Genomic DNA, 21,260 nt, shown 5'->3' on the forward strand with positions numbered 1-21,260 from the left:
TAGGTAAACGGCGGGGTGTCCAGGATTGTGGACCATTGAATTGTTGGTTCCCATTGTTGGTTCCTCTAAATATAACCTGATTGCCTCATCTCAGTCCCATTATTTTCATTAAACCTTGCCTTTCAAATGCCTACCTCTTCCCTTCTTTGAAAGTCTGCATTATTCCATTCCAAAGATGTAGCATCATACTGTACCGAAGTTGGTATGTTTTTTAATTCAACTTCCTTCAGAATTATTTTTGCTGTCCTTTAACCATCTAACATCGGTGTTGTTTCACTTAATTAGAATTTCATTCTTAGAATATAGGGTCTTCTAAATTTCTTCTGCTCCTAATACAATATCTTGGACTTATCCATCTCTTGTGTTAATTATTTAGTTTCCTTTATGTCTTTGCTATTAACTTAATTTCCTCTTAGACAAAAATATTAAAAGATTGGAGTCCACTTTAAGGTAAATACCCAAAATAATGGAAAGAAAAACAGATACTTGCATACCAATGTTCATAGCAGCATTATTTATAACAGCCAAAAGATGTAAACAACTCAAGTGTCCAGATGAATGAATAAACAAATTGTGGTATATACATAAAACAGAATATTAGTCTTAAAAAGGAATGAAATTCTGATATATACTACAACATGAATGAATCTTGAAAAGATTATGTTAACTAAAATAAGTCAGATATAGAAGGACAAAAATTGTATGATTTCACTTATATGATGTACCTATAATAGGCAAATTCAGAAGCAGAAAGTAAAATAGAGGTTACCAGGGGCTGGGAGAGGAAGGAATGGGGAGTTATTGTTTAATGGGTACAGAGTTTCTGTTGAGATGATAAAAAGTTCTGGAAACAGATAGTGGTGATGGTTGCACAAAACTGTGAATATACTAATGCCACTGAGTTGTACACTTAAAAATGGTATATTTTATGTTATGTGTATTTTACTATAATAATTTTAAAAAGCAACTGAAATGATTTTCTTGACTTTCCTAGAGCAGCTTTTTCTTCATACTAATTTATTTCTATTGTTAGAGGGAAATAAATAAATTTTTAAAAACCTGTCTATACCTTTTTTTATTCCTTAAATTTATCCTTTTCATTTTAGCTTTTTTTCCCTTTAATTTTTAGCAAAAATAAAAGAATTTAATATGGATACTCAGCAATTTCCACACTTCAAGCACAATGATGTAGATACATACACACATAGACACTTCAAATTTACACACACACACACACACACACACACACACACACACACGCACTGCTTTAAATTTCCTTAGACTCTTGAAATTGTTTGCAAATTTCACCAAAATTTACCTCTTGTTTGATCTTGTCTTTCATTTAAATATCAGTGAATACAACAAGCTTTCCAGTGTAGATAATTTTTTATTCCAAGTACTTTTTAGATTCCAAGTACTTAGCAAATGGAAAAATGTCAATTTAAAAGTTTACCCACACACACACACAAAATAGCCTAAAAAGAGGGAAAGATAATATACCAAAAGGATCTCTAAAGAACTGATATTACATAAATTACGGGGCAGCTGAAAAAATGATATTCTCAAGGGAAAAAAATGGAGCTACTTTAATCTTAACTACAAAGAAGTACAACTAAATTTATTATTTTTAGAGATGATACTTTTAAGTTTTAAATAAAATTAACAGGAGTAATTTGTCCTCATGAAGCCCTGGAAAAATCAGGGGAATAAATTAGGAAATAAACTTAGCATATGGAAAATTATCGAAAGATCCTATACAGAAGAAACAAAAGTACATAATATATGACATGAAAAGGCAACTGAAGCAAAGATGATAAATGATTTAGAAAAAATATCGATTCCTAAATAAAGAGAAAAATGTGGATTTGCATAAAAAAGCAGAAAAGATGGGTAGTAGTAGTGAGTTTATAAGTCAGTTTAGGAGTAAACTGGACTGGACTGTCAAATAGAGAAGCATTTTTCTACTTCTAAGGTATGTTTGGACACTATGTAGGCAACACTTTTTTTGGAAATAAAATCTGATCAGGGTTACAAGACAACAGAGGAACAATGCCCGTGATTTATCAGATGGAGAGAAGTATAAAGGAGGCAATATGGGCCAATCAGCAAGTTGCAAGGCTGAATACATAGGTGATGGATGCAATATCTCAAGTTAATTAATAATGGGGCAACCATATGCAGCAAATAGAGACAGTAACCAAGCAAACTCAGTCAGCAGTCCAACTTAGTGGCACAAAGCAAGTAGAGATAGGTAGCAGGAGTGCTAAACAATCTGAAGCTACTTATAATATTATTACAGGCATAGACTGGGCAGGGCAAGATCAGGCAGGCAGCTAGCATAGCACTTGGAAGACCTGTGGGGTAGGAATATGGTAGGAGGGCCAAAAGACAATGCTGGGCAGTCTAAAATGCTAAGCTAGCAGATGGAAATGGCAGTACCAGGCCATTTGCTGATGGACAAAGCACCAGTGAGTGGAGAATGCAAATCAATCAGCAGAGAGAAAAGTGGGGCAAAAAGTAGAGGAAAAAAAATCAAAAGCAGTCAAAGCAGGAAGGCAGGATAGCAGAAAAGCAATGACAGATCATCAGAAGCAGTTGGGTAGCGTAGTGAAAAGCTGTCAGCAGGGGAACAAAACACCATTCAGGAAAAAAATGAGACTGAGAGTGAAACAGGCTCCTGAATTTGGTGTCTTCCATCTAGGAAACAGTCATCGATAAACTGCATATGAGAATCCACAAGAGAATAGCACACAAATGGAAATAGCAGATGGATCTGAACTCTACTGCCCAGGGATATAAAATGACCCTAGAACATAGATACATAACAATCCACAAGAAAATTAAACAGATGAGAAAAATGGGTCCAAGCATTTTTTATAATGATAAAAAAACCAAAACACTAAAAATTATTAATCTGGAAATGATTGGCTGGGATTGAAGTCTTCGCTTACCCCTTTCTGGAGCCCACAAAATGGGAATGTTGGGAATTTCTGCAGCAGAAAAACAGAAGAGAAAAGGGATTTCTGACTCCCAGTTTGAGGAAAGCAGGTCAAATTTAGGGCTGTATGAACTGGTTCGAGGAAATAAGAACCAGCCTGAACCTTCTCCCTTCCCCAGAATCAAGCCATTTCTGAGGTTTGGAAAAGGTTTACGAAGCCCTCACCCCATCACTTCCCACAGCCTCCCATTTCACACTTACCTCCAGTGCAAACAGTTTCCAGCAAGGAGGTACTTGGGAAAATTCACTCCTATGTTTACACCATGGCAAAATTTGAGGATAGCCAACTAATGGTACTTCCTGTGTAGGTCAGGTTTCTGATTCAATGGGATCCCTTCCAGTGGGGGCAGAGCGGGTAGGTTACTAGAAACTACCTACCTCTTTCAAAGTGGATGAGAAAGAAAGCAGGGGTAGTAATACCAATAAATAAATAGTAATATGAGTAAATACCTTGGTGATGTCATCATTTGTCATGGATTTTAATTCCATTAAGATGCTGATGACTCTAAAAAATACTATCTCTAGCCCAGACTTCTCTGAACTGCAGGTGCATGTATCTTAACTGCCAACTTAACATCTCTGCTTAGATATCTTAAAGACAGTTCAACTTTCCATGACCAAAGTAAAACTCTTGATCTTCCTCCTCAAACCTACTTTTCCCACAGTCTTCTTCATTTCAGTAAATGGCAACTCCATCCTTCCTACTGCCCAAGTCAAAATCCTGGGTCTGATACTTGACTACTCTTTCTCTTATTCTATCTCTTTGCTCTACCTTTAAAACATATCAATACAATAATGTATTTCTCACTCTTCTACCTCTATCACTGATCTAAGTCACTATCATTTTTCACCTGGATTATCTCAATAGCCTCCTAAATGGTTTCCCTGTTAAAATGTAAGTCAGATCATGAAACGCCTCTGCTCAAAATTCTCCATTCTACTAATGGTGACATACAGGTTCTACTTGATCCATGGCTTACTTCCTCTCTTCCTTTAGGTGTTTGCTTAAGTGTCACCCTATCAATGAAGCCTTCCTTGGTGGCCTTATTTAAAATTACAATGCTCATTCCTGCCTACACTACCTATCCATCTTCCCTGGTTTAATTTTATCCTTAGTACATATCACCATCTCTAATACTACACATTTTACTTGTTTCCTTATATTTGGGTCACCCCACTAAAAGGTAAATTCCACAGAGGCACGGACTTTTGACTTCTTTGTTCATTGCTATATCTCCAATATCTTGAACAGTGCCTGGCATACACATAATAGGCATTCAGGACATATTTGAGTCTTAAAGTATTAATTTCTCCTTTCTAAAATTCTCAGAGCATTCTTCTGAAAGCTCATATATCGCATTTTGCTTTGTATAATGTGCACTTTTTTGCACAAATTTGTGAGGAAAAAATATGGATACACATTATATATGGGTAGTACTAATTCCGTATCTATGTAAATGTTTTTAATTCTTTTATTTATGCTTATGAGTTAAAGTGTAACTCTAGAAATCAAAAACAATATCCATATGCAAAATAATACCCTGGAATATGATAATCAACTTTGTTGAACTTAAAATAAACTTGCAACGATAAAGAGTTCTTGGCCTTCCTTGATGAGTAAATATGATAAATTTGCTACCGGTACATAAAATTTCTTATACCTTGTCTCTGTTCTTGTGTTTTGTACTTATTTGCTACATAAAATTTCTTGTACCATGTTAAAAAAATAAATGCTAAAATTCATTTATAATACAAAAAACAAGTACATGTAAATGTAAACAAATAAAAATTTGAATTAAAAAATGAAAATGAAAGATTTTTTGCCCTGAAAGTTTGGGCTAAAAACGTGGGTGCACATTATACACTGATGTGCATTATACATGGCAAAAGATGGTACCATGAGTTTTTTATTAAAAGAGCAGATGCCGGTACACTATAGGTTGCACAGGAAAGGACTAAAATAGTGGCTGGCAAACCACAGCCAATGGGACAAATCGTGCCTGCTGCCTGGTTTTTTGCATGACCTGCAATCTGAGAGTGATCTTTAGATTTTTTAATGATTGCAAAAAACAAACAGAAGGAAAATATTATTTCATGACATATGAAAATTATATGAAATCCAATTTTGGTGTCTATAAATACAGTTTCATTGGGGCATGGCAAAGCCCATTCATTTATATTATCTTGTGGTGGTTTTTGTGCTATAGGGCTGGCAGAAGTGAGTAGTTATGATAGACACCATATAGTCCACAAAGCCTAAAATATTTACTATCTAGACCTCTAAAGAGTAAGTTTGCTGACCCTGTCCTAAGATATTGTTTATTTAGAAGGCAGAGAAATAACTAAAGTTTGAACAACGATAAACTAGAGCATTATTGTTAATACTCTTGCTGTTGTTGCTTAATATACACCTATGAGGGAAGGTACATTTATACTAGGATTTGCTCTCAATGTTGTATGAAAGCAGCCCTCTCCTTTCTCTAAATATTAGTTAATACTGATGGTGATATTCATTCATTTATCTACCACACAGAGCAGGCCCATCTTAACGGACAGGGCACAGTATAGATAAGTCTTGAAAATGTCAAAAGGGGAGGGAATGAAAAAGGAAAGTAAATAGGACCCACAAATAGAACTTATATCAAAGTATCACATAATTAACCAAACCTCTAAATATCCTGTTTAATAATACCCTGTGGGAAACTGGTGTCACGTGAATCTTTTGAACTTCATCAATGTGGTTATACTAAAGCGACCTCATGATAATGGGGGTCTCCTATACAATGTAATCTTGAATCATAGCAAGCAAGAGACACATTCTAATAAGAGTTCATTATATTTATACAGTATTCAAAACTGACAGCTGTCTTCTTGGTTCAAATGCCTATGTTTTGTAGAAAAGTATTTTAAAAATTTGCAAAATCCTACTCAAAATCACCTCTTAATCAAACTGACATCTTCTTGGTACATAAAGTTTTATCCTGACAATTATTACATGAAAGGATATATCATATGCTGCAATCAAACTTACGGAAAGGGATGAAGAAGGTGAGGGGAAAACACATTTAAATTACTCCAATGACATCTATCACTATAATGCTATCTTTAATCTTCATAGAGTAGAATAATTTATATCCTGTTATCAGTTGGTCCTTCCAGCCCAATCAACTGCATCTTCTGCATTGCTGCCTTTGACTTGTGGTCTTTCTTTCAGTGAAACTGACAGCAGTTCATTTTTAGACTCCATACTTCCAGCAGCTTTACTGCTTCTTTCTTCTCAGCATCTTTTGAAGGAACTTGGCTTCTCCCTGTAAATTCTCATCTGTGTGTCTGTCACTAATGATGATCTGAAATGGTTACTCCCTCCATTGGACATTTGTCCTCCATTCTTTAATAATAGCCATGCTGTTTACAAGTTCCAATATGAAGAAATAATACATGTAAAATGATTAGAATAATTCCAAACAGTTTATTTTATCTGAGTCCACTCTCTGACTCCCTATGAGCTTCCTGTTTTGGCAGGCAATAACATAAAGTTACAAATATTCTGCCCTACTAATACAGTGATATTGTTCTAAAAAGTTCAGAGGATTTGACAGATAAATTCATTTGTTGTCATCTTATTACATTTTGTGTGAAAAGCAACATTAAGTCCATTTTACAGATGGAGAGCTAATATAGAGATGAGCACACATTCTTGATTTCAGACAATAAAGAAAGGAATATCCTGAAATCTTCATTCCTACAACCATATCTCTAGATAAATAAGCATTTAGCACTTGCATTTACAAAATATTTAATGATATTTAGTTGTTACTGTCTTAACATACATTTTGCAAAACTAAAGTATTACGGTATGTCAACCTCTGTTCATTTAAGAGAGTAGGCTTGTAAGTGTGAGCTGGAAAAGCGATCTCAAGATTTTTATCTCTGGCAGATTCAAGGTAAAAATCAATATTTAACATGTCATCTGTTTCTTTCTACTTTTTCACAACTGTACTATTGTATATTATAGGTCCTATCCTGCCTGATTCTTTTCCCCCAGAGAAAAATTCTTTCAATATTTATTAAAGCATTATCTGCTTATTTTTTAAGCTAAAGCTCACTTATATTGCAGGTAATAATAGCAAATATTTATGTAGCAATTAAATTATTGTTTTCAGTGTTTTATTTACATTAACTCATATAATACAACTACCCATGAGGTAAGTACTCTTACTCTCTCCGTTTTACACATAAGAAAACTGAGGTATAGAAGTTAAGTAGTTGTGTGAGGTCACACACTAGTAAGAAGTGAATCTAGTATTCAAACCCAAGTAGTCTGTGCTCTTAATCACCATGTTATGCTGCCTCATAACCATTAAATAGGCAACACTACTTTTCTAGTAAGAGCGCTATTTAGACATAGAATTTATCATAATAACTATATTTGTATGTATTTGTATGTTTACTGATACAATCTCTATTCCCCATAAGGGTCCCCCAAAGACTAATAAGCACATATGATTCTGGTACAGTGTAAGCATGCAATTAAGAAATATACTTAAGGGAAAATGAAGACAGCCTCTTATTTATGGTTTTTCATAAATGAAACTTTTGTTTTTGCCTTATGCTCAAAATTTCAACCTCGAGGAGCAATGTGCTTCTTCCTTTTTAGTGTGGCTATGTGAAATAGGAGCCTTTCAACAAAATAGTTTTAAATGCAATGTCACTTATTGCCCTAATTACACGTACTTCATCCAAATGGTTTAATTTTGTACCTGTAACTTTTCCACTGGTACAATTATACTAAGGAGCTTTTCTTTTTAATGTATAAAAGAAAATAGAGGGTGAATGTCTTGGGAAGTCTGTAGCTGGTGGTAAAAAATGAGTGCAAAAATTATACAAAAGTAAGTGTACCTAAGGGGGAAATGTAATATTTATCTTCAAATATTAGAATAACTCTCATGTAAAAGAGGAATTTATCTCCTTTTGTGCATTGCAAAGGGCAGAATTAGGACTACTGGGTAGAAATTACATGACATCAGGTTTCAGTTTGACATGTTTGGACTTTCAAACAATTAGAGTTGCACAAGCACGAACTCCCAGATGGAAGAAGCAGTGATTGAGATGTTCAGGCAAAGGCTGGGAATGATGAAAAGGGCATGCTAGGACTTTGAATTCTCCTAAACTCGTGATTTCTCTATTATTATATAGTTTGTAGTTTTATATAAAATGCTAAGATAACTTGATATTCAACACTGACAAAAACAATAAGAAAATATTCCTTGATTGTCTTGATTCTAACATTAGTATTAACTGAAAAGGTTTCTAGACAACAAATTAACGAAGTTGTAACTTAGTACTCACAGCAGTTTAAATTTTATACACAAATAATGGTGTGGCTAGTCACTAGATTTGTAGATTACAACAGGATTAAAAAAAAAACCCAACAGGGCATACAGATATTCCTCAAAAAGAATGATGTTAGTCCTACGAGGGAGTGTACTGATGTGCATTTGAATAAACGCCAGTTCTCAAAAGGGTCTATTTTTAGACAGCCATAATGTCATGACTTTATTGTGTGTACTGGTTGGTAGTAGACTTATGAATTCTGCCTTCTAAGGACTCTCTGAATAACGACAGTTGCTGTTTTTCATCTCTACAGATGGCACTACTATAGCTGTTCTAAGAAAGATTAAAATAACATAGGTCTAGTTTAGCCATCCTTCTATGTAAAGTGAATCCTCTGCTCTAGCCAGGAAAATTTTCGTAATTTTGTCGTTCTCGTAGCTTGATATACATTTCCCCTTCTTCCTTACTCCTATCAGTAATGTTCTCTTCTCTTCTAACCTGAATCCTATTTTTCCCCCTTCAATTATAGCTTAAATTCTACTTGTGTAAAAATTTCCCTGATGACTCGGCTCTCTCTTTATTTATTTATTTATTTATTTATTTTTTATTGTTAGTTTCAGATCGGCTCTCTCTTAATCCTTCCCTTTAAAGAAATCTTTTGGCCTGAATTGGCTGAATACTTCCAGTACCAGGTTTATATTGTTTTGATTTGTCAGGTGATTATTTTAGGAGTATATGTACTTTAGCATTTTCTTAATAAAGCCCAAGGTGCTTAGTAAACACTTGTTACATGGAACAAAGACTATAAATGTTGTTTTTAGCAAACAGGTAGGTCATAAGCATGCCTATACTTTGAAAAATAAACTGCTTTTCAATGGATAATGCAAAGTAATTACAAACCCCAATATAAAGTGGATTATTATTAAAAAGCTACCCTAAATTATCACATATCTGAGCTGTTTAATGCCATAGTCCAAGAATTTTGAACTAAAACAAAATAAATAGGTTCAGGTAGGATATCAGGAGGTACTTAGTAATGCAACTGCACTAATAATCCACATTCCTCATATCAAATAGATTATAGAAATTCTTATTATTGTTCTTTTGTCCCGTGCCTTACGTAGTAGTGGGGAAGTGCTGACTTAACATCTTTATTTTTAGCATATCCACTAGGTATGTTAGTATTATAGCTAATAATTGATACCAGAAATACAATGGTTATTAGCAGAAATATTTTGGGCTGCCTTGTCTAATTAAAAGTAATAGATACTAATATTAATTAAATGAGGGAGAAAAGGTAAAGAAAAAAAAAACAACAACAAACATTTACTAAGCATCTACAAAGATGCCAGGCATTATACTAGATCCTTTTATATGCATTATTGTCACTTACTAGCTTGGATAATCTTAGGCAAGTCAATTAATTGATCTGTCTCAGTATCTCCATCTTTAAAATAGATATAACAATAGTAACTGCCTCAGTGGTGCTTTGGTTAAGAGCTAGCTTGGGACGCCAGAGGGTCCTGGTTTGGATCCCACATATGAGGGCCAGTGACACTGCCCTCTACAGCTAAGATGCTGAACAACAGCTCAACCTGGAGCTGGGCTGCCATGAGTCGGGGGGACGGCATAGACTGCAGCCCCTGCTGCAGTGGGTTGCCATGGGCTACCGTGTGTAGCCAGCAGCCAGCATGAGCGGCCAGCAGCCGCTGTGAGCGGCCGTCCAGAAGCCAGCGACTGATCTGCCTCTCCCGGGAAGAATGCAATGATGATGCCAACTTGGGCCAGTGAAGCAACATCCTCCACAACTAGACTGAAGAACAAAAGGACAGCAACTAGTCTGTTCCCCTTCCCTCAATTCCCCAGCGCTGTTCCCATCCCCCAATACCCCAATAAAAATCTTAAAAAAAAAAAATAGTACCTGCCTCACATGGTTGTTTGTAAGGCTAAATGAATTAACATATGCTTAAAATAGCATCTGACACATCGTAAGTGCTGTATATAAGTGTTAGTTATTATTTTTGCCTACATTTATTATCTCAATTATTAGAAAAAACAACCTTGAGAGGTAGGCATTAGCTAATTTAGCAGATGAGAAAACTGAACTTTGAAGAGGTTAATTTGCCTTAATTTCATAGTTAGTGGTAGAGTTGGGATTCAAATTCAGGTCTGTCTGACTCTATATTCCTTTAGAGTTTCCATTCTATCCTATTGCATACCAGCTTGTTTCGACAAAGATAAGACATGGAAACATATTTCCCATGTCCAGGACTATTTCATAAAAATTACAGAAAGAGCTCCTTAAAATGGTATAAAATATAACTTTATCTGACCATAGAGGAATGGTGTATTTTATTCAATCTAGTTTTAAATATTTCAAGTATAAGGGTTTCTTGTATTCTGCTTTGTTATCAATTTCATATTGCTGAGTAATCCTATTTATACAGAACAATTTAAAAATACTCAACATCCTAGCTCAATATGGTTATTTTTAGCTTTCCCATGTATATTAGGTATTTTATTTTAGTCAAAACAATCCTAGAACTATAAAATAAATATTCACAGAGTTTTAGAGTACCAGTAAATTATATTTTGCCAGGGAAGTAATCAATGTTTTTTAGAGAATACTGATATATACTTAAAAACAACTAATTTAAATGACCTGTTAGACATCAAATTTTCTCTCAAACAAATTATTAAACAATGTTTTTGCTATGCTTCTGCTATAATGTAAATAGGAGAGTTTTTCTGATTATTAAAATGTCAAATATTAACTTTTAGGTGAAGCTGTTAAATATCAATTTTCACTGATTTCACAAGAGTCACAAATTGAGGACCATTAAAATATAGTCAATAACTTAGCTCAATTATGTCTCCTTCCTTCTACTTACACAACATTCTTGTTTTTGAAGCATTATGTTAGAAAGAAAATGGTTAAATGGCTGCATAAAATGATACCTGACTTACAGTACACTCACACCTAAACTTATGAAATATATAAACTTTAACTAATTGATTATAAACTAATTATATAAAATAAATAGCTTTTTCTGTGATTTGGTATTTTTTTTGAAAAAATTCCTAATAACCTCAGTGGAAAATATTTGTAGAAAGGCTTAGGTAGTAATCTCTTCCAAAGAAATGTAAATATTATAAGCTAAAAACAGAATATGCCTTCTGGAATTAATAATCTTTTCCTAGAAATTAATCCTTTGTACCAGATTTTGAGTATTCTACCCTTTTCAGCACTGGGCCACTTTGTCAGGTGCCTCTTCACTTCCACAATAAACCATAAAAATGCTTTTAAATGAATTCCTTTGTATCAAATTTAGTTTCCTGAAATTTTTGCTATTCCTCCCTTTGTTTGACCAATTATATCCTCCCTTTGATAATGACCAGTTATATCAGGACACTTGTTTGAAGGTATTGTTAAGAATCCCAGTTTGAATGACCAATGTGTTGTACAACTGAAGCTGAAGTAGAATAATATTGTATGTTAGCTATAAGAAGAAGAAAAAATACACACACACACACACACACACACAGACACGGGATGTGGAGTATAGCATAAGGATGATAGGCAATGTACTGTAACAGCTATATAAGATGTCAGAGGGGTAGTAGCTTGGAAGAAGGGGGTTATCACTTTATGAGGGGTGTAAATGTCTAACTATTATGTTGCTTTGTGCACCTGACTCTAAAAAAAAAAATTTCAGTTTGAAAATTTTTTAAGAGTGAGATTTTACTCACTGTATAATAAATATTAATTTGACCAATTTGAGAGTTCAAAATTTTATGTATTATTTAGAATAAATAATCTTTCACTTTTGTTATGCTATATTGTCTATTGAGACAATGGGGCAATACATTTCATTATGGCAGAAAAGGGGTTTTTTTGCTCCTTCTAAAATTAAAAAAATTTAAAAATGAAGCCCAACATCATTTCAGATTACTAAATAACACAGGTAAAATTCAATAAAAAAATGTGAGTAAAGATGACTTACTGACCAGGGGCTGACAAACTTTTTCTACAAAGGGTCGGATGGTAAATATTTTAGACTTTGCAGGCTATAAGGTTTTGGTTACAACTACTCAACTGTTCCTTTGTAGCCATAGAGAATATGTAAATGAATCCAATAAAGCTTCATCTATGGACACCAAAACTTGAATTTCAAATAATTTTCATGTGTCACAAATTATTATATTCCTTTTAATTTTTTTCAGCCATTTAAAAATATAAAATGCATTCTTAGCTCACAAGCCATACAAAAAAAGATGACAGGTTAGATTTGGCCTACAGGTCATAATTTGCTGATCCCTGTGATAAATTAAGAGTTGCTTGAGGATGGGGACCATGCTTTATTCATTTTTTAACTCTAGCACCTAGTATGGCACTGGATATATATTAAAGACTAAAAATACAAAACTTGATGAATGAATGAGTGGATGAGACCTAAAATGTTTGTTAGGCTTTTATGTAATGCTTTAATTCATGATCCAAATAATATATTAGTTTACAACTCTTTATTCTGGTGTAGCCTAGTGCTCTAAAAGTGCTGAGAGTTATTTTTACCTTATAAACATTAAATAGTTTATTATTTTCTAATTTACTATATTATTAAACATTTCTTTGTCATTATATAGATTTTTTTTAATGCTTAATCTTTTATTCTCTCTATAAGGGCTTTTACTTCACCTCATTTATGTCCTTAATTACACTTCTACTTTTTGAGAATAACAACAGATGCATGATTTAATAATACCTATTTTGGAAATACATCATTAAGTGATAATGGGACATGAAGAGATAATACCTTGTAAAGCAATGAGTTCTTATGTTCTATAGAGTATAATTACAGGCATTTCACCAATGCCAACAGATTATCCAACCTTTTTATAAGATCAGCGAAAATGCAATCTATTTTTAAAAAATAAAGCTTTTCTTATAAAAATAAAACTACAGAGTTGAAGAGTGTGGATTATTATGCTATTTTATGTAAGCTTTGATAGTATCTCATGGTTAGAGGAAGGGAGTGAGCCAGGCACTATCAAATGAACTATATTCTAAGATACAGAGCCTAAAAATAGAAATAAATTACTAATTTAGGAAAATCAATTCTGATTGCCTTATTCCTAAAAAAATATGTGAACAGGATACATTTTTCTAAACTTGCTATTCCCCCCTGCTCCTTTTTAAAATAAACCTGGGAAGAAATCTAAGTCTATTAAACTTTTAATTTTCTCCAGGAACCATACCCATTAAAAATAACTTTAGAATGCTTTATTTCATTCATTCAACTTGTCATTCCTCTTCATGTTTTTTCTAACAACACACACATCCCACAAACAATTGTCCTTTCTGATTGTAGATCATACTAATTATTGTAAATTATTCACTATACAATTTTAGCATGTTAAGGGGGAAAATTTATATTATTTTACCTTAATATTTGTGTTTTCCATCAATAACTTTTGAATCTATTTAAAAACATTTGCAACCTTAAGTTGTATACAGGTAAATGTAGTTTAGAAATAGTTTCCTCTCTTTTTGGGCACAATTGTCTAAGACAAACAAATTAAAGACAAATAACTATATTATTACAGGTCCAAAGTTACATTTCTGGATTCCTAGCTGACATCCCAGTGTTATTTTTAGATATTATAAGAATTGCAACTATTTAAGGATATAGAAGGAATGGGAAATTATAATTATTTTTGGGTGGCCCTACATTGCTTTTACGATTATTTAATTTTTCAAAGGCTTAACAGTCCTATGGACTTCTGCTGTAGACAGTCATACCACATGTATTTATATATATAAGACATAAAGTGAATCTATTAAATATCAAGAATTCACAATCAAATAAATCACCTGTTTTCAAAAATAGATATTAGAGAAGAAATATTTATGTTCATTTTTAAATCATAAAAAACAAGCAAACAAACAAAAAAACCTAATGCAATTTTACCTAGTTAGTTGCTATAGGCGTATATAAATGTAAGAACATAAGAGCACCTCTAAGATTTTCAGGTAACTAAACAACTTCATTTAAGAATAAAGAACTTCTCAATTTCTGATATAATGAAACACACAAGGTCAGGGAAAGAGATAGACTCTTGTTAACTAATAGTACCCAAAAAGGGGGGCAAGGGGGTAAAATTAGAATTGTAGAAATTCAAGATTTCTGATTTATATGGAGCTAGAAAAGGTGAAATATGAAGCTTACTATATCAAAATTAAAAATAATGTAACAAAATTGTGATGATTTCATGGGTATAATTTAAACATAGTATAAAACTTTGTCCATTTGGTAGTTACATACAAAAAATACTATCAAATGTGTCCACTTGGTAGTTATATAGCAATAAATAAAAAAATATTTACCCCTTATAATTTAACCTTTAAGTAGGGCTTACTAAAATACCAGCAATAGTTCTCATTGACTCCTCAGTCACCCTGGTAGATAGGTAATTTTGTTTCCTTCATTTCATAGGAAACTGAGGCACAGAGCAGATTAGTGACTAGTCTATTGTCACCTTGTTAGTGAGTAGCAGAGCCAGAATTCAAAGGTTTGAATTTGCAACCCAGCATTATTAACTTGAAGCTCCACAGAATACAAAATGCTAAACTTTGTGATTAAATTATTTCCCCACAGTTAATACTAATGTTATCTGGTTATTAATGAATTCTGTGGTAACTTTTTTTGTATTTTTCTGATATAAAAATAAGAAATATTATGAAAATATCAAACCATCACACAAAAAATAGAAGCATAGTTTCATTTACTTCAGACACTTAACTCCCAACTCCAAAAATCAATGTCTTCACATATGTAGGCAATTTTCTTACAAACAAAACAAAAGAAAACAAAACACAAACATGTCTCTATAGGAGATGGCTTCCCTCTAATTGTACCTTTTAAGTTAGTCTCATAGTTTAAAAGAAATGTAAAAATTGGCCAAAGGACTACTGCCCCTTAGGATCCAGAAACTAAATAAATTATGTGAGGATGACTTCTTTTTTTAAGCAGTTAAAGTTAACAATTTCTCAAAACAACTCTATTCTTATTGATTTAAAAGCAAAACCATTTATATACTTAATTATAATAATATCCAAAAAAATGTTTGTCGTGAATTTTGCATAGAATAGAAAATGTTTTACAACTTGTTTCAAAAGTTTGCATTTTCATATAGTAGAACAGTGGTTCTCAAAGTTTGGAAATATGATCTATGAGCCAGCAACATCTGCATCACCGGGGGCCTTGTTAGAAATACAAATTTTCAGCACGCTTTGCAGATTTTACTGCATCAGAAACTCTGTGGGTGAGGCCCAGCAATTTGAACAAGCCCTGTATTTGACAGTGGTGCAGGCTAAAGTTTGGAAAGAAGGCAGTCATTATTTAATAGATGCAGAGCAATAGTATCTTGCTTAATAAGATAGTAGATGCAATAGGGTACTGATTTGAAAATACAAAGATAAAAGGGCTGGCCAAGTGGCTCAGTTGGTTAAGAGCTTGCTCAAGAGTGCAAGCTCTGAGCAACAGGGTTGTTGGTTCAAGTCCCGGCCTGAGCTGAGCTGCCACTGAGGGGCCAACGGGTGGCAAGATGGCTCAGCTTAAAAAAAAAAATAAGAAAAGAAAGTATAAAGATATAGTTAACATTAAATTGAAATTCATCCAAGAAACACTTTTTGGGAAGATTAAGGAAACAATGTCACAAGTGGTCATATAAGTTTGCATATGGCTCTGAAAGTGACACCTGGTTTATGGCTCCCTTAATAAGAAAAACTTTTTCCTCTGTATCAGTGAGCACTGCCTACTATTCTTTCCCCAATTTTTCCCCCTGTGCAAAGGCTGAGGTGATTCTTGTGGTATGAAGCCTAGATAGTAATTCTACTTTTTGGCTTATTAAATTCTGCATTTAAATTCACATTAAAAATGGTGGGATATATAATACTCTCTCGCCAAAAGAACTGTAACATTGGTGTAAATATTCTGTTGCAGTTATCCTACTGTGCTTTGAGACCAGTGACAAGGTTATCAAAAGAAAAGAGAAATCAGATACATTTTGAATTATATTAACAAAGAACAGATGCCACAGTAAGAGTCAGAGTTCTGCTATCACCTCCTTGGCAATATGCCTCAAGTTCAGCTGATACCGCAGACCCTAAACAATTGCAGCACTGCCTTCTGGACCAGCTTATTCCTCCTCATATTATATCATTTCTAGTTTAAGTCCAAAGAAAGAAAGTCAACAAACATTTTTAGATCATAATTTTTCCACAGCAAAATGTTCACATTCTTAGAACCACACATCTCCTGTTCAGCCTACGAGAATTAAAAAAATAATAATATAAAAAATATTTAAAAGGATTAAAATAACATGAATACTACTTGAATGAGAAAGGCATATTTTAACTCACCTCTGGAGTGACATCTCGTGGTGCAAACCCTGTTCCTCCAGTTGTTAATATCAAATTAAGTTCCTTTTCATCACACCAATCTATCAGAGTTTCCTGAAAGAAAACAGTAATAATGTCATATGAAGAATGACTTGCCTACCTGCTCAAAACATGGATATACTCAAATGCTTTATTCATAGTGAGGAAAAACAGACTGTTTTCAACAATCTACATGAAAATTTTGAAGCACAATTCATGGAACAATTTCACTGTTGATCAAAAATATACTGTAGTTTTGGGTATTTATTTTACTCATTATAGAAAATTATGAAGCAAGCATCAAATTCTTGAAAGTAAATGAAACACAGGAAATACTCATTATTAAACGCTATATCAATCCTGCCAGGTAAATATTCATACTTCAATTTATATTGAAAGAAACAGACTCATTCATTTTTTCATCAATGGATTCTGAGCAGTCACGAAACTTACTTGCTTATGGGCTCACAAACTAAAAGGAAGAAGAGCTGGGATTCAAACCAGATCTGTGGATCCTCAACATATGTTCCCCAATATTGCCTGTGATTGAGTCAATATTTTCTGCTAAGTTTCAAGTTGTTTAGGAAAGCTTTACATTTTTTCAGGATTTATTTTACATGGTTGCCTTAAAAGAAATGTATAGGAATAAATAATTGCTTAAAGTTTTTTTCTCCACATCAATACTATGACACTTATAGATTAGAATTACATACCATAAAATTTTAGTTGGTAGAGACCTTAGAAGATTTGACTCTTCATTTTCCAGAAAAGACAACTGAAGTACAAAGTGGTTAAATAATTTACTCAAAGTTACCCAGCTAGTTTGTAAAGAAGTTTAACTAGGATCTCTATTTGCTTCCACTATTGGTAATTCTATTAATCTATCCTACATTTTAGCTATTAAAAAGAACTATTAAATGCCCATTTAAATTGTAATCAAATATTTGCTTCGGTAGTATATTGCTTCATTATCTTTTTAAAATTCTGGTCCAAAATTTAATAATACAATTATATTATTTAATTGCTGATAACTAGATGTTAAATACAAGTAGTGGACTAATACCTACATGTAAAATACAATTTCCGCAGTTCTCAAATTCATCAGCAGCGTAAAATGCAGGATGATTAGTTAGAAGGACAAATTTAGGAACTAAAAATGATTGTTTCCCCTGTCCTCACACATTTTTATTTCATCCTTGTATTATAGGAATGGAGAGCTCAAAGCTCCAAATGAAGGGGATTTTCCCTTTTGATTAATTAATGGCAACAAAGTATTTTTTTTTTTTAAGCTGAGCCATCCTGCCACCTGTTGGCAGCTCAGCAGCTGCTCAGCTCGGGCCGGGCATCCGCTTTGCTCAGAGCTCAAACTCTTGAGCGAGCTCTTAACCAACTGGGCCACTCAGCCAGCCCAACAAAGTATTTTTAAAAGATAAAAGTTGTAGACTACTGAGAACCCCACTGAAGAACTTCCAACCGTGATATAATTATAATTACAATTTTGTAATAAGGAAAGCATACAAAATCAATGAGTATAACAATATAGGTTATTATGAAGTGGTTTCACAAACTAAACTTAAAATTTCCATTGCCTTGTGCTTCTATTTAAAAAGTAGAAAAGTGTAGATACTCATCATTCTAAGTAGTTATTATTTCTAGTCTATAAAAAAGCAAGTTGATGTCATAACTCAGCAATGAAATTGAACTTGTTCTCCCACTAATGAATCCTAGAACACTTTAGATTTATTTATTAACATTCCTAAATACTCTATCACAGTACTGGATTGCCTGAGTCACACAGCTTTTTCATCTCTGACCACATTCCATTTACATCAGATCTTGACAAAAAATTGATATATTGAATTTTATCAACATAATACTTAAGCACACAAAAGTATCTAATGCCAATTTTCAGAATTGTCAATACCAAGAGGGCAATCAAAATTTTCAAATTTCAATATGCTAATAAAGCTAAAATAGTCACTTTATACTGAAGAATGCTACTGTTTGGCAATAGGCAATACTTCCTCATAACATAATTCACCCAGTGATTAAGTCAACATTTACTGTGTACCTATACCAAGTATTAGGTGTTAAGAGTTAAAAAAATAAATGAAAGATTAACCCTGGTTTCAAAGAGCTCACAGTCAAGTAATGGTTCTCAAACTTGACAATACACTGGAATCATCTGTGGAGCTTTAAAAAATACTGATGCTTGGGTCCCTTCTGTGGAGTGCAACCTGGGCATTTAAAAGTTCCTTAAAAGGCAATTTAAAAAATGTAGCCAAGCAATTAAGAACTATTAGTCTAAAGTGAGGATTAGTTCAGTTATCTGAAGGTGAATTTCACAGCTTACTCAGCTGGGTAGGCCCACAAAAATGTCACACAGCTTAAGGTTAGTTGCACCATTGGAATATTACTTGTTTTTCTACTCCCAGGATGGATAATTGGTAACACCTACTGTTACACACTTCTTTCATTTCAGTAATATTTGATATCTTGAGCTCAATTAAAGACCATTCAAAGGAACTCATATAACTCAACAACAAAAAGACAAATAATACACTTAAAAAATGAGCAGAGGACATGAACAGACACTTCTCCCAACAAGACATACAAATGGCCAACAGATATATGAAAAAATGTTCAGCTTCACCAGCTGTGAGGGAAATGCAAATCAAAACCACAATGAGATATCACCTCATACCTGTTAGAATGAATGGCTATCATCAACAAGACAAATAATAAGTGTTGGAGAGGCTGTGGAGAAAAAGGAACCCTCATACACTGTTGGTGGGAATGTAAATTTGTACAGACACTATGGAAAACAGTATGGAGGCTCCTCAAAAAACTAAGAATAGAATTACCATATGACCCAGCAATCCCTCTCCTGGGTATCTACCCCCAAAATCTGAAAACATTTATCTGTAAAGATATATGTACTCCAATGTTCACTGCAGCTTTACTTACAGTGGCCAAGCCATAGAAACAACCAAAGTGTCCTTTGATAGATGATTGGATAAAGATGTGTACATACTTGCATACACAATTGAATACTACTCTGCCATAGGAAAAGATGAAATACTGCCATTTGAGACAACATGGATGGATCTTGAGATCATTAGGTTAAGTGAAGTAAGTCAGACAGAAAAAGTCAAGAACCATACAACTTCACTCATATGTGGGATTTAAAACTGAAGGCAACAAAGGAACAAGACAAAGAAACAAAAACTCATAGACACAGACCACGGTTTAGAGGGGGAGGAGGGAGGAGGTGTGGTAGAAAAGGGTAAAGGGGGTCAAATATATGGTGATGGAATGAGAACTGACTCTGGGTGGTGAACACATAATGCAATATACAGATGATGTATTATAGAACTGTATACTTGAAACCTATGTAGTTTTGTTGACCATTGTCATCCCAATAAATTTTAATTTAAAAAAGACAAAAAAATTGTTTAAGTATTTGAGAAGTAATATTTTGTTGTCTGATATTTAGCTGTATGATGTGCATGAGTTTTTCATATGAGCAAAAATTTTAGTTAGGCTTTGGACTTTTAAGATAAAGTAGCAATTCTATCATTCACTAAGTTGGTTTCCAAAACATAAGGATTCTTCCTCATCCACCAATATAGAATACAAGTATTCTAGGCACCTAGTAGTCATAGAATTATTTAACAAGAAAATATTTCAGTGCATACTTTTATTCAAGTACTTCATTAGATAGCAGGGGTACAAAGATGATACGGTACAGTCTTTTGTCTCATGTGAAGTAGAGGAGTGCTAAGTCTACGGTTGTCTACAATCTTGCTACTAAAAGTGTCATCTGAAGATCAATAGCATTTGCATCACCTGAGAAATACAGAATCTCAGGTCCCATCCAAGACCTACTAAATCAGAATCTGCATTTTTAGGAAGATTCCTCAAGGTGATATATATGCACATTAAACTGGACTAAATATGCTTTCTAACTATGTATGGCTCTAGATAATCTAAGTCTATTCTTCTATCACGTTAGAACACCTAAAAACAATTTATCTTTTATTTATTTCTGCACCTGTAAGATCCCTTTCATTCTGAGAGATAACTTAATATTTGGCTGCCTCTGCCAGATAGGATGTCACTGAGATTTCTGCATAAGCCACCTTTATGAAAAATTCCTTTGCATTTGTTGCTACATTGAGGTTAAAGGCATTGTTTATTTTAATGATTAATTTTCCTTTATGTGGAAGGTATTTCTTTAAAAATTTATTGCCTTGAGCTTCCAGGTTAGCATAGTGGAATGAAGTTGCATCATACAATTTCCCTCTCTCATCATCTAACAAAAATGAACAAAAAAGAGTAGAAACTTGAGGAGAAAACCTCCACCAGCAACGATCAAATAAGAAAAATTCAGGGCCGGCCGAGTGGCGCGATGGTTAAGAACTCGCTTGGGATGCCAGAGGGCCCCGGTTCGGATCCCACATATGAGGGCCAGTGACACTGCCCTCC

The 21,260-nt window shown here is 33.7% G+C and overlaps 1 protein-coding gene across 1 annotated transcript in view; it reads right to left on the bottom strand.

Annotated features, from left to right (window-relative positions):
• GPHN (gephyrin) overlaps nucleotides 1-21,260 on the bottom strand; it is a 435,631-nt gene that overhangs the window by 246,225 nt on the left and 168,146 nt on the right. The window contains exon 4 of the mRNA XM_019641276.1: nucleotides 16,755-16,847. Within this exon, the coding sequence (XP_019496821.1) occupies nucleotides 16,755-16,847 (93 nt within the window). The remainder of the gene's footprint in view (nucleotides 1-16,754; nucleotides 16,848-21,260) is intronic.

Source organism: Hipposideros armiger, unplaced genomic scaffold (genome assembly GCF_001890085.2).
Source record: "Hipposideros armiger isolate ML-2016 unplaced genomic scaffold, ASM189008v1 scaffold_59, whole genome shotgun sequence".
NCBI classification, from domain to species: Eukaryota; Metazoa; Chordata; class Mammalia; order Chiroptera; family Hipposideridae; genus Hipposideros; species Hipposideros armiger.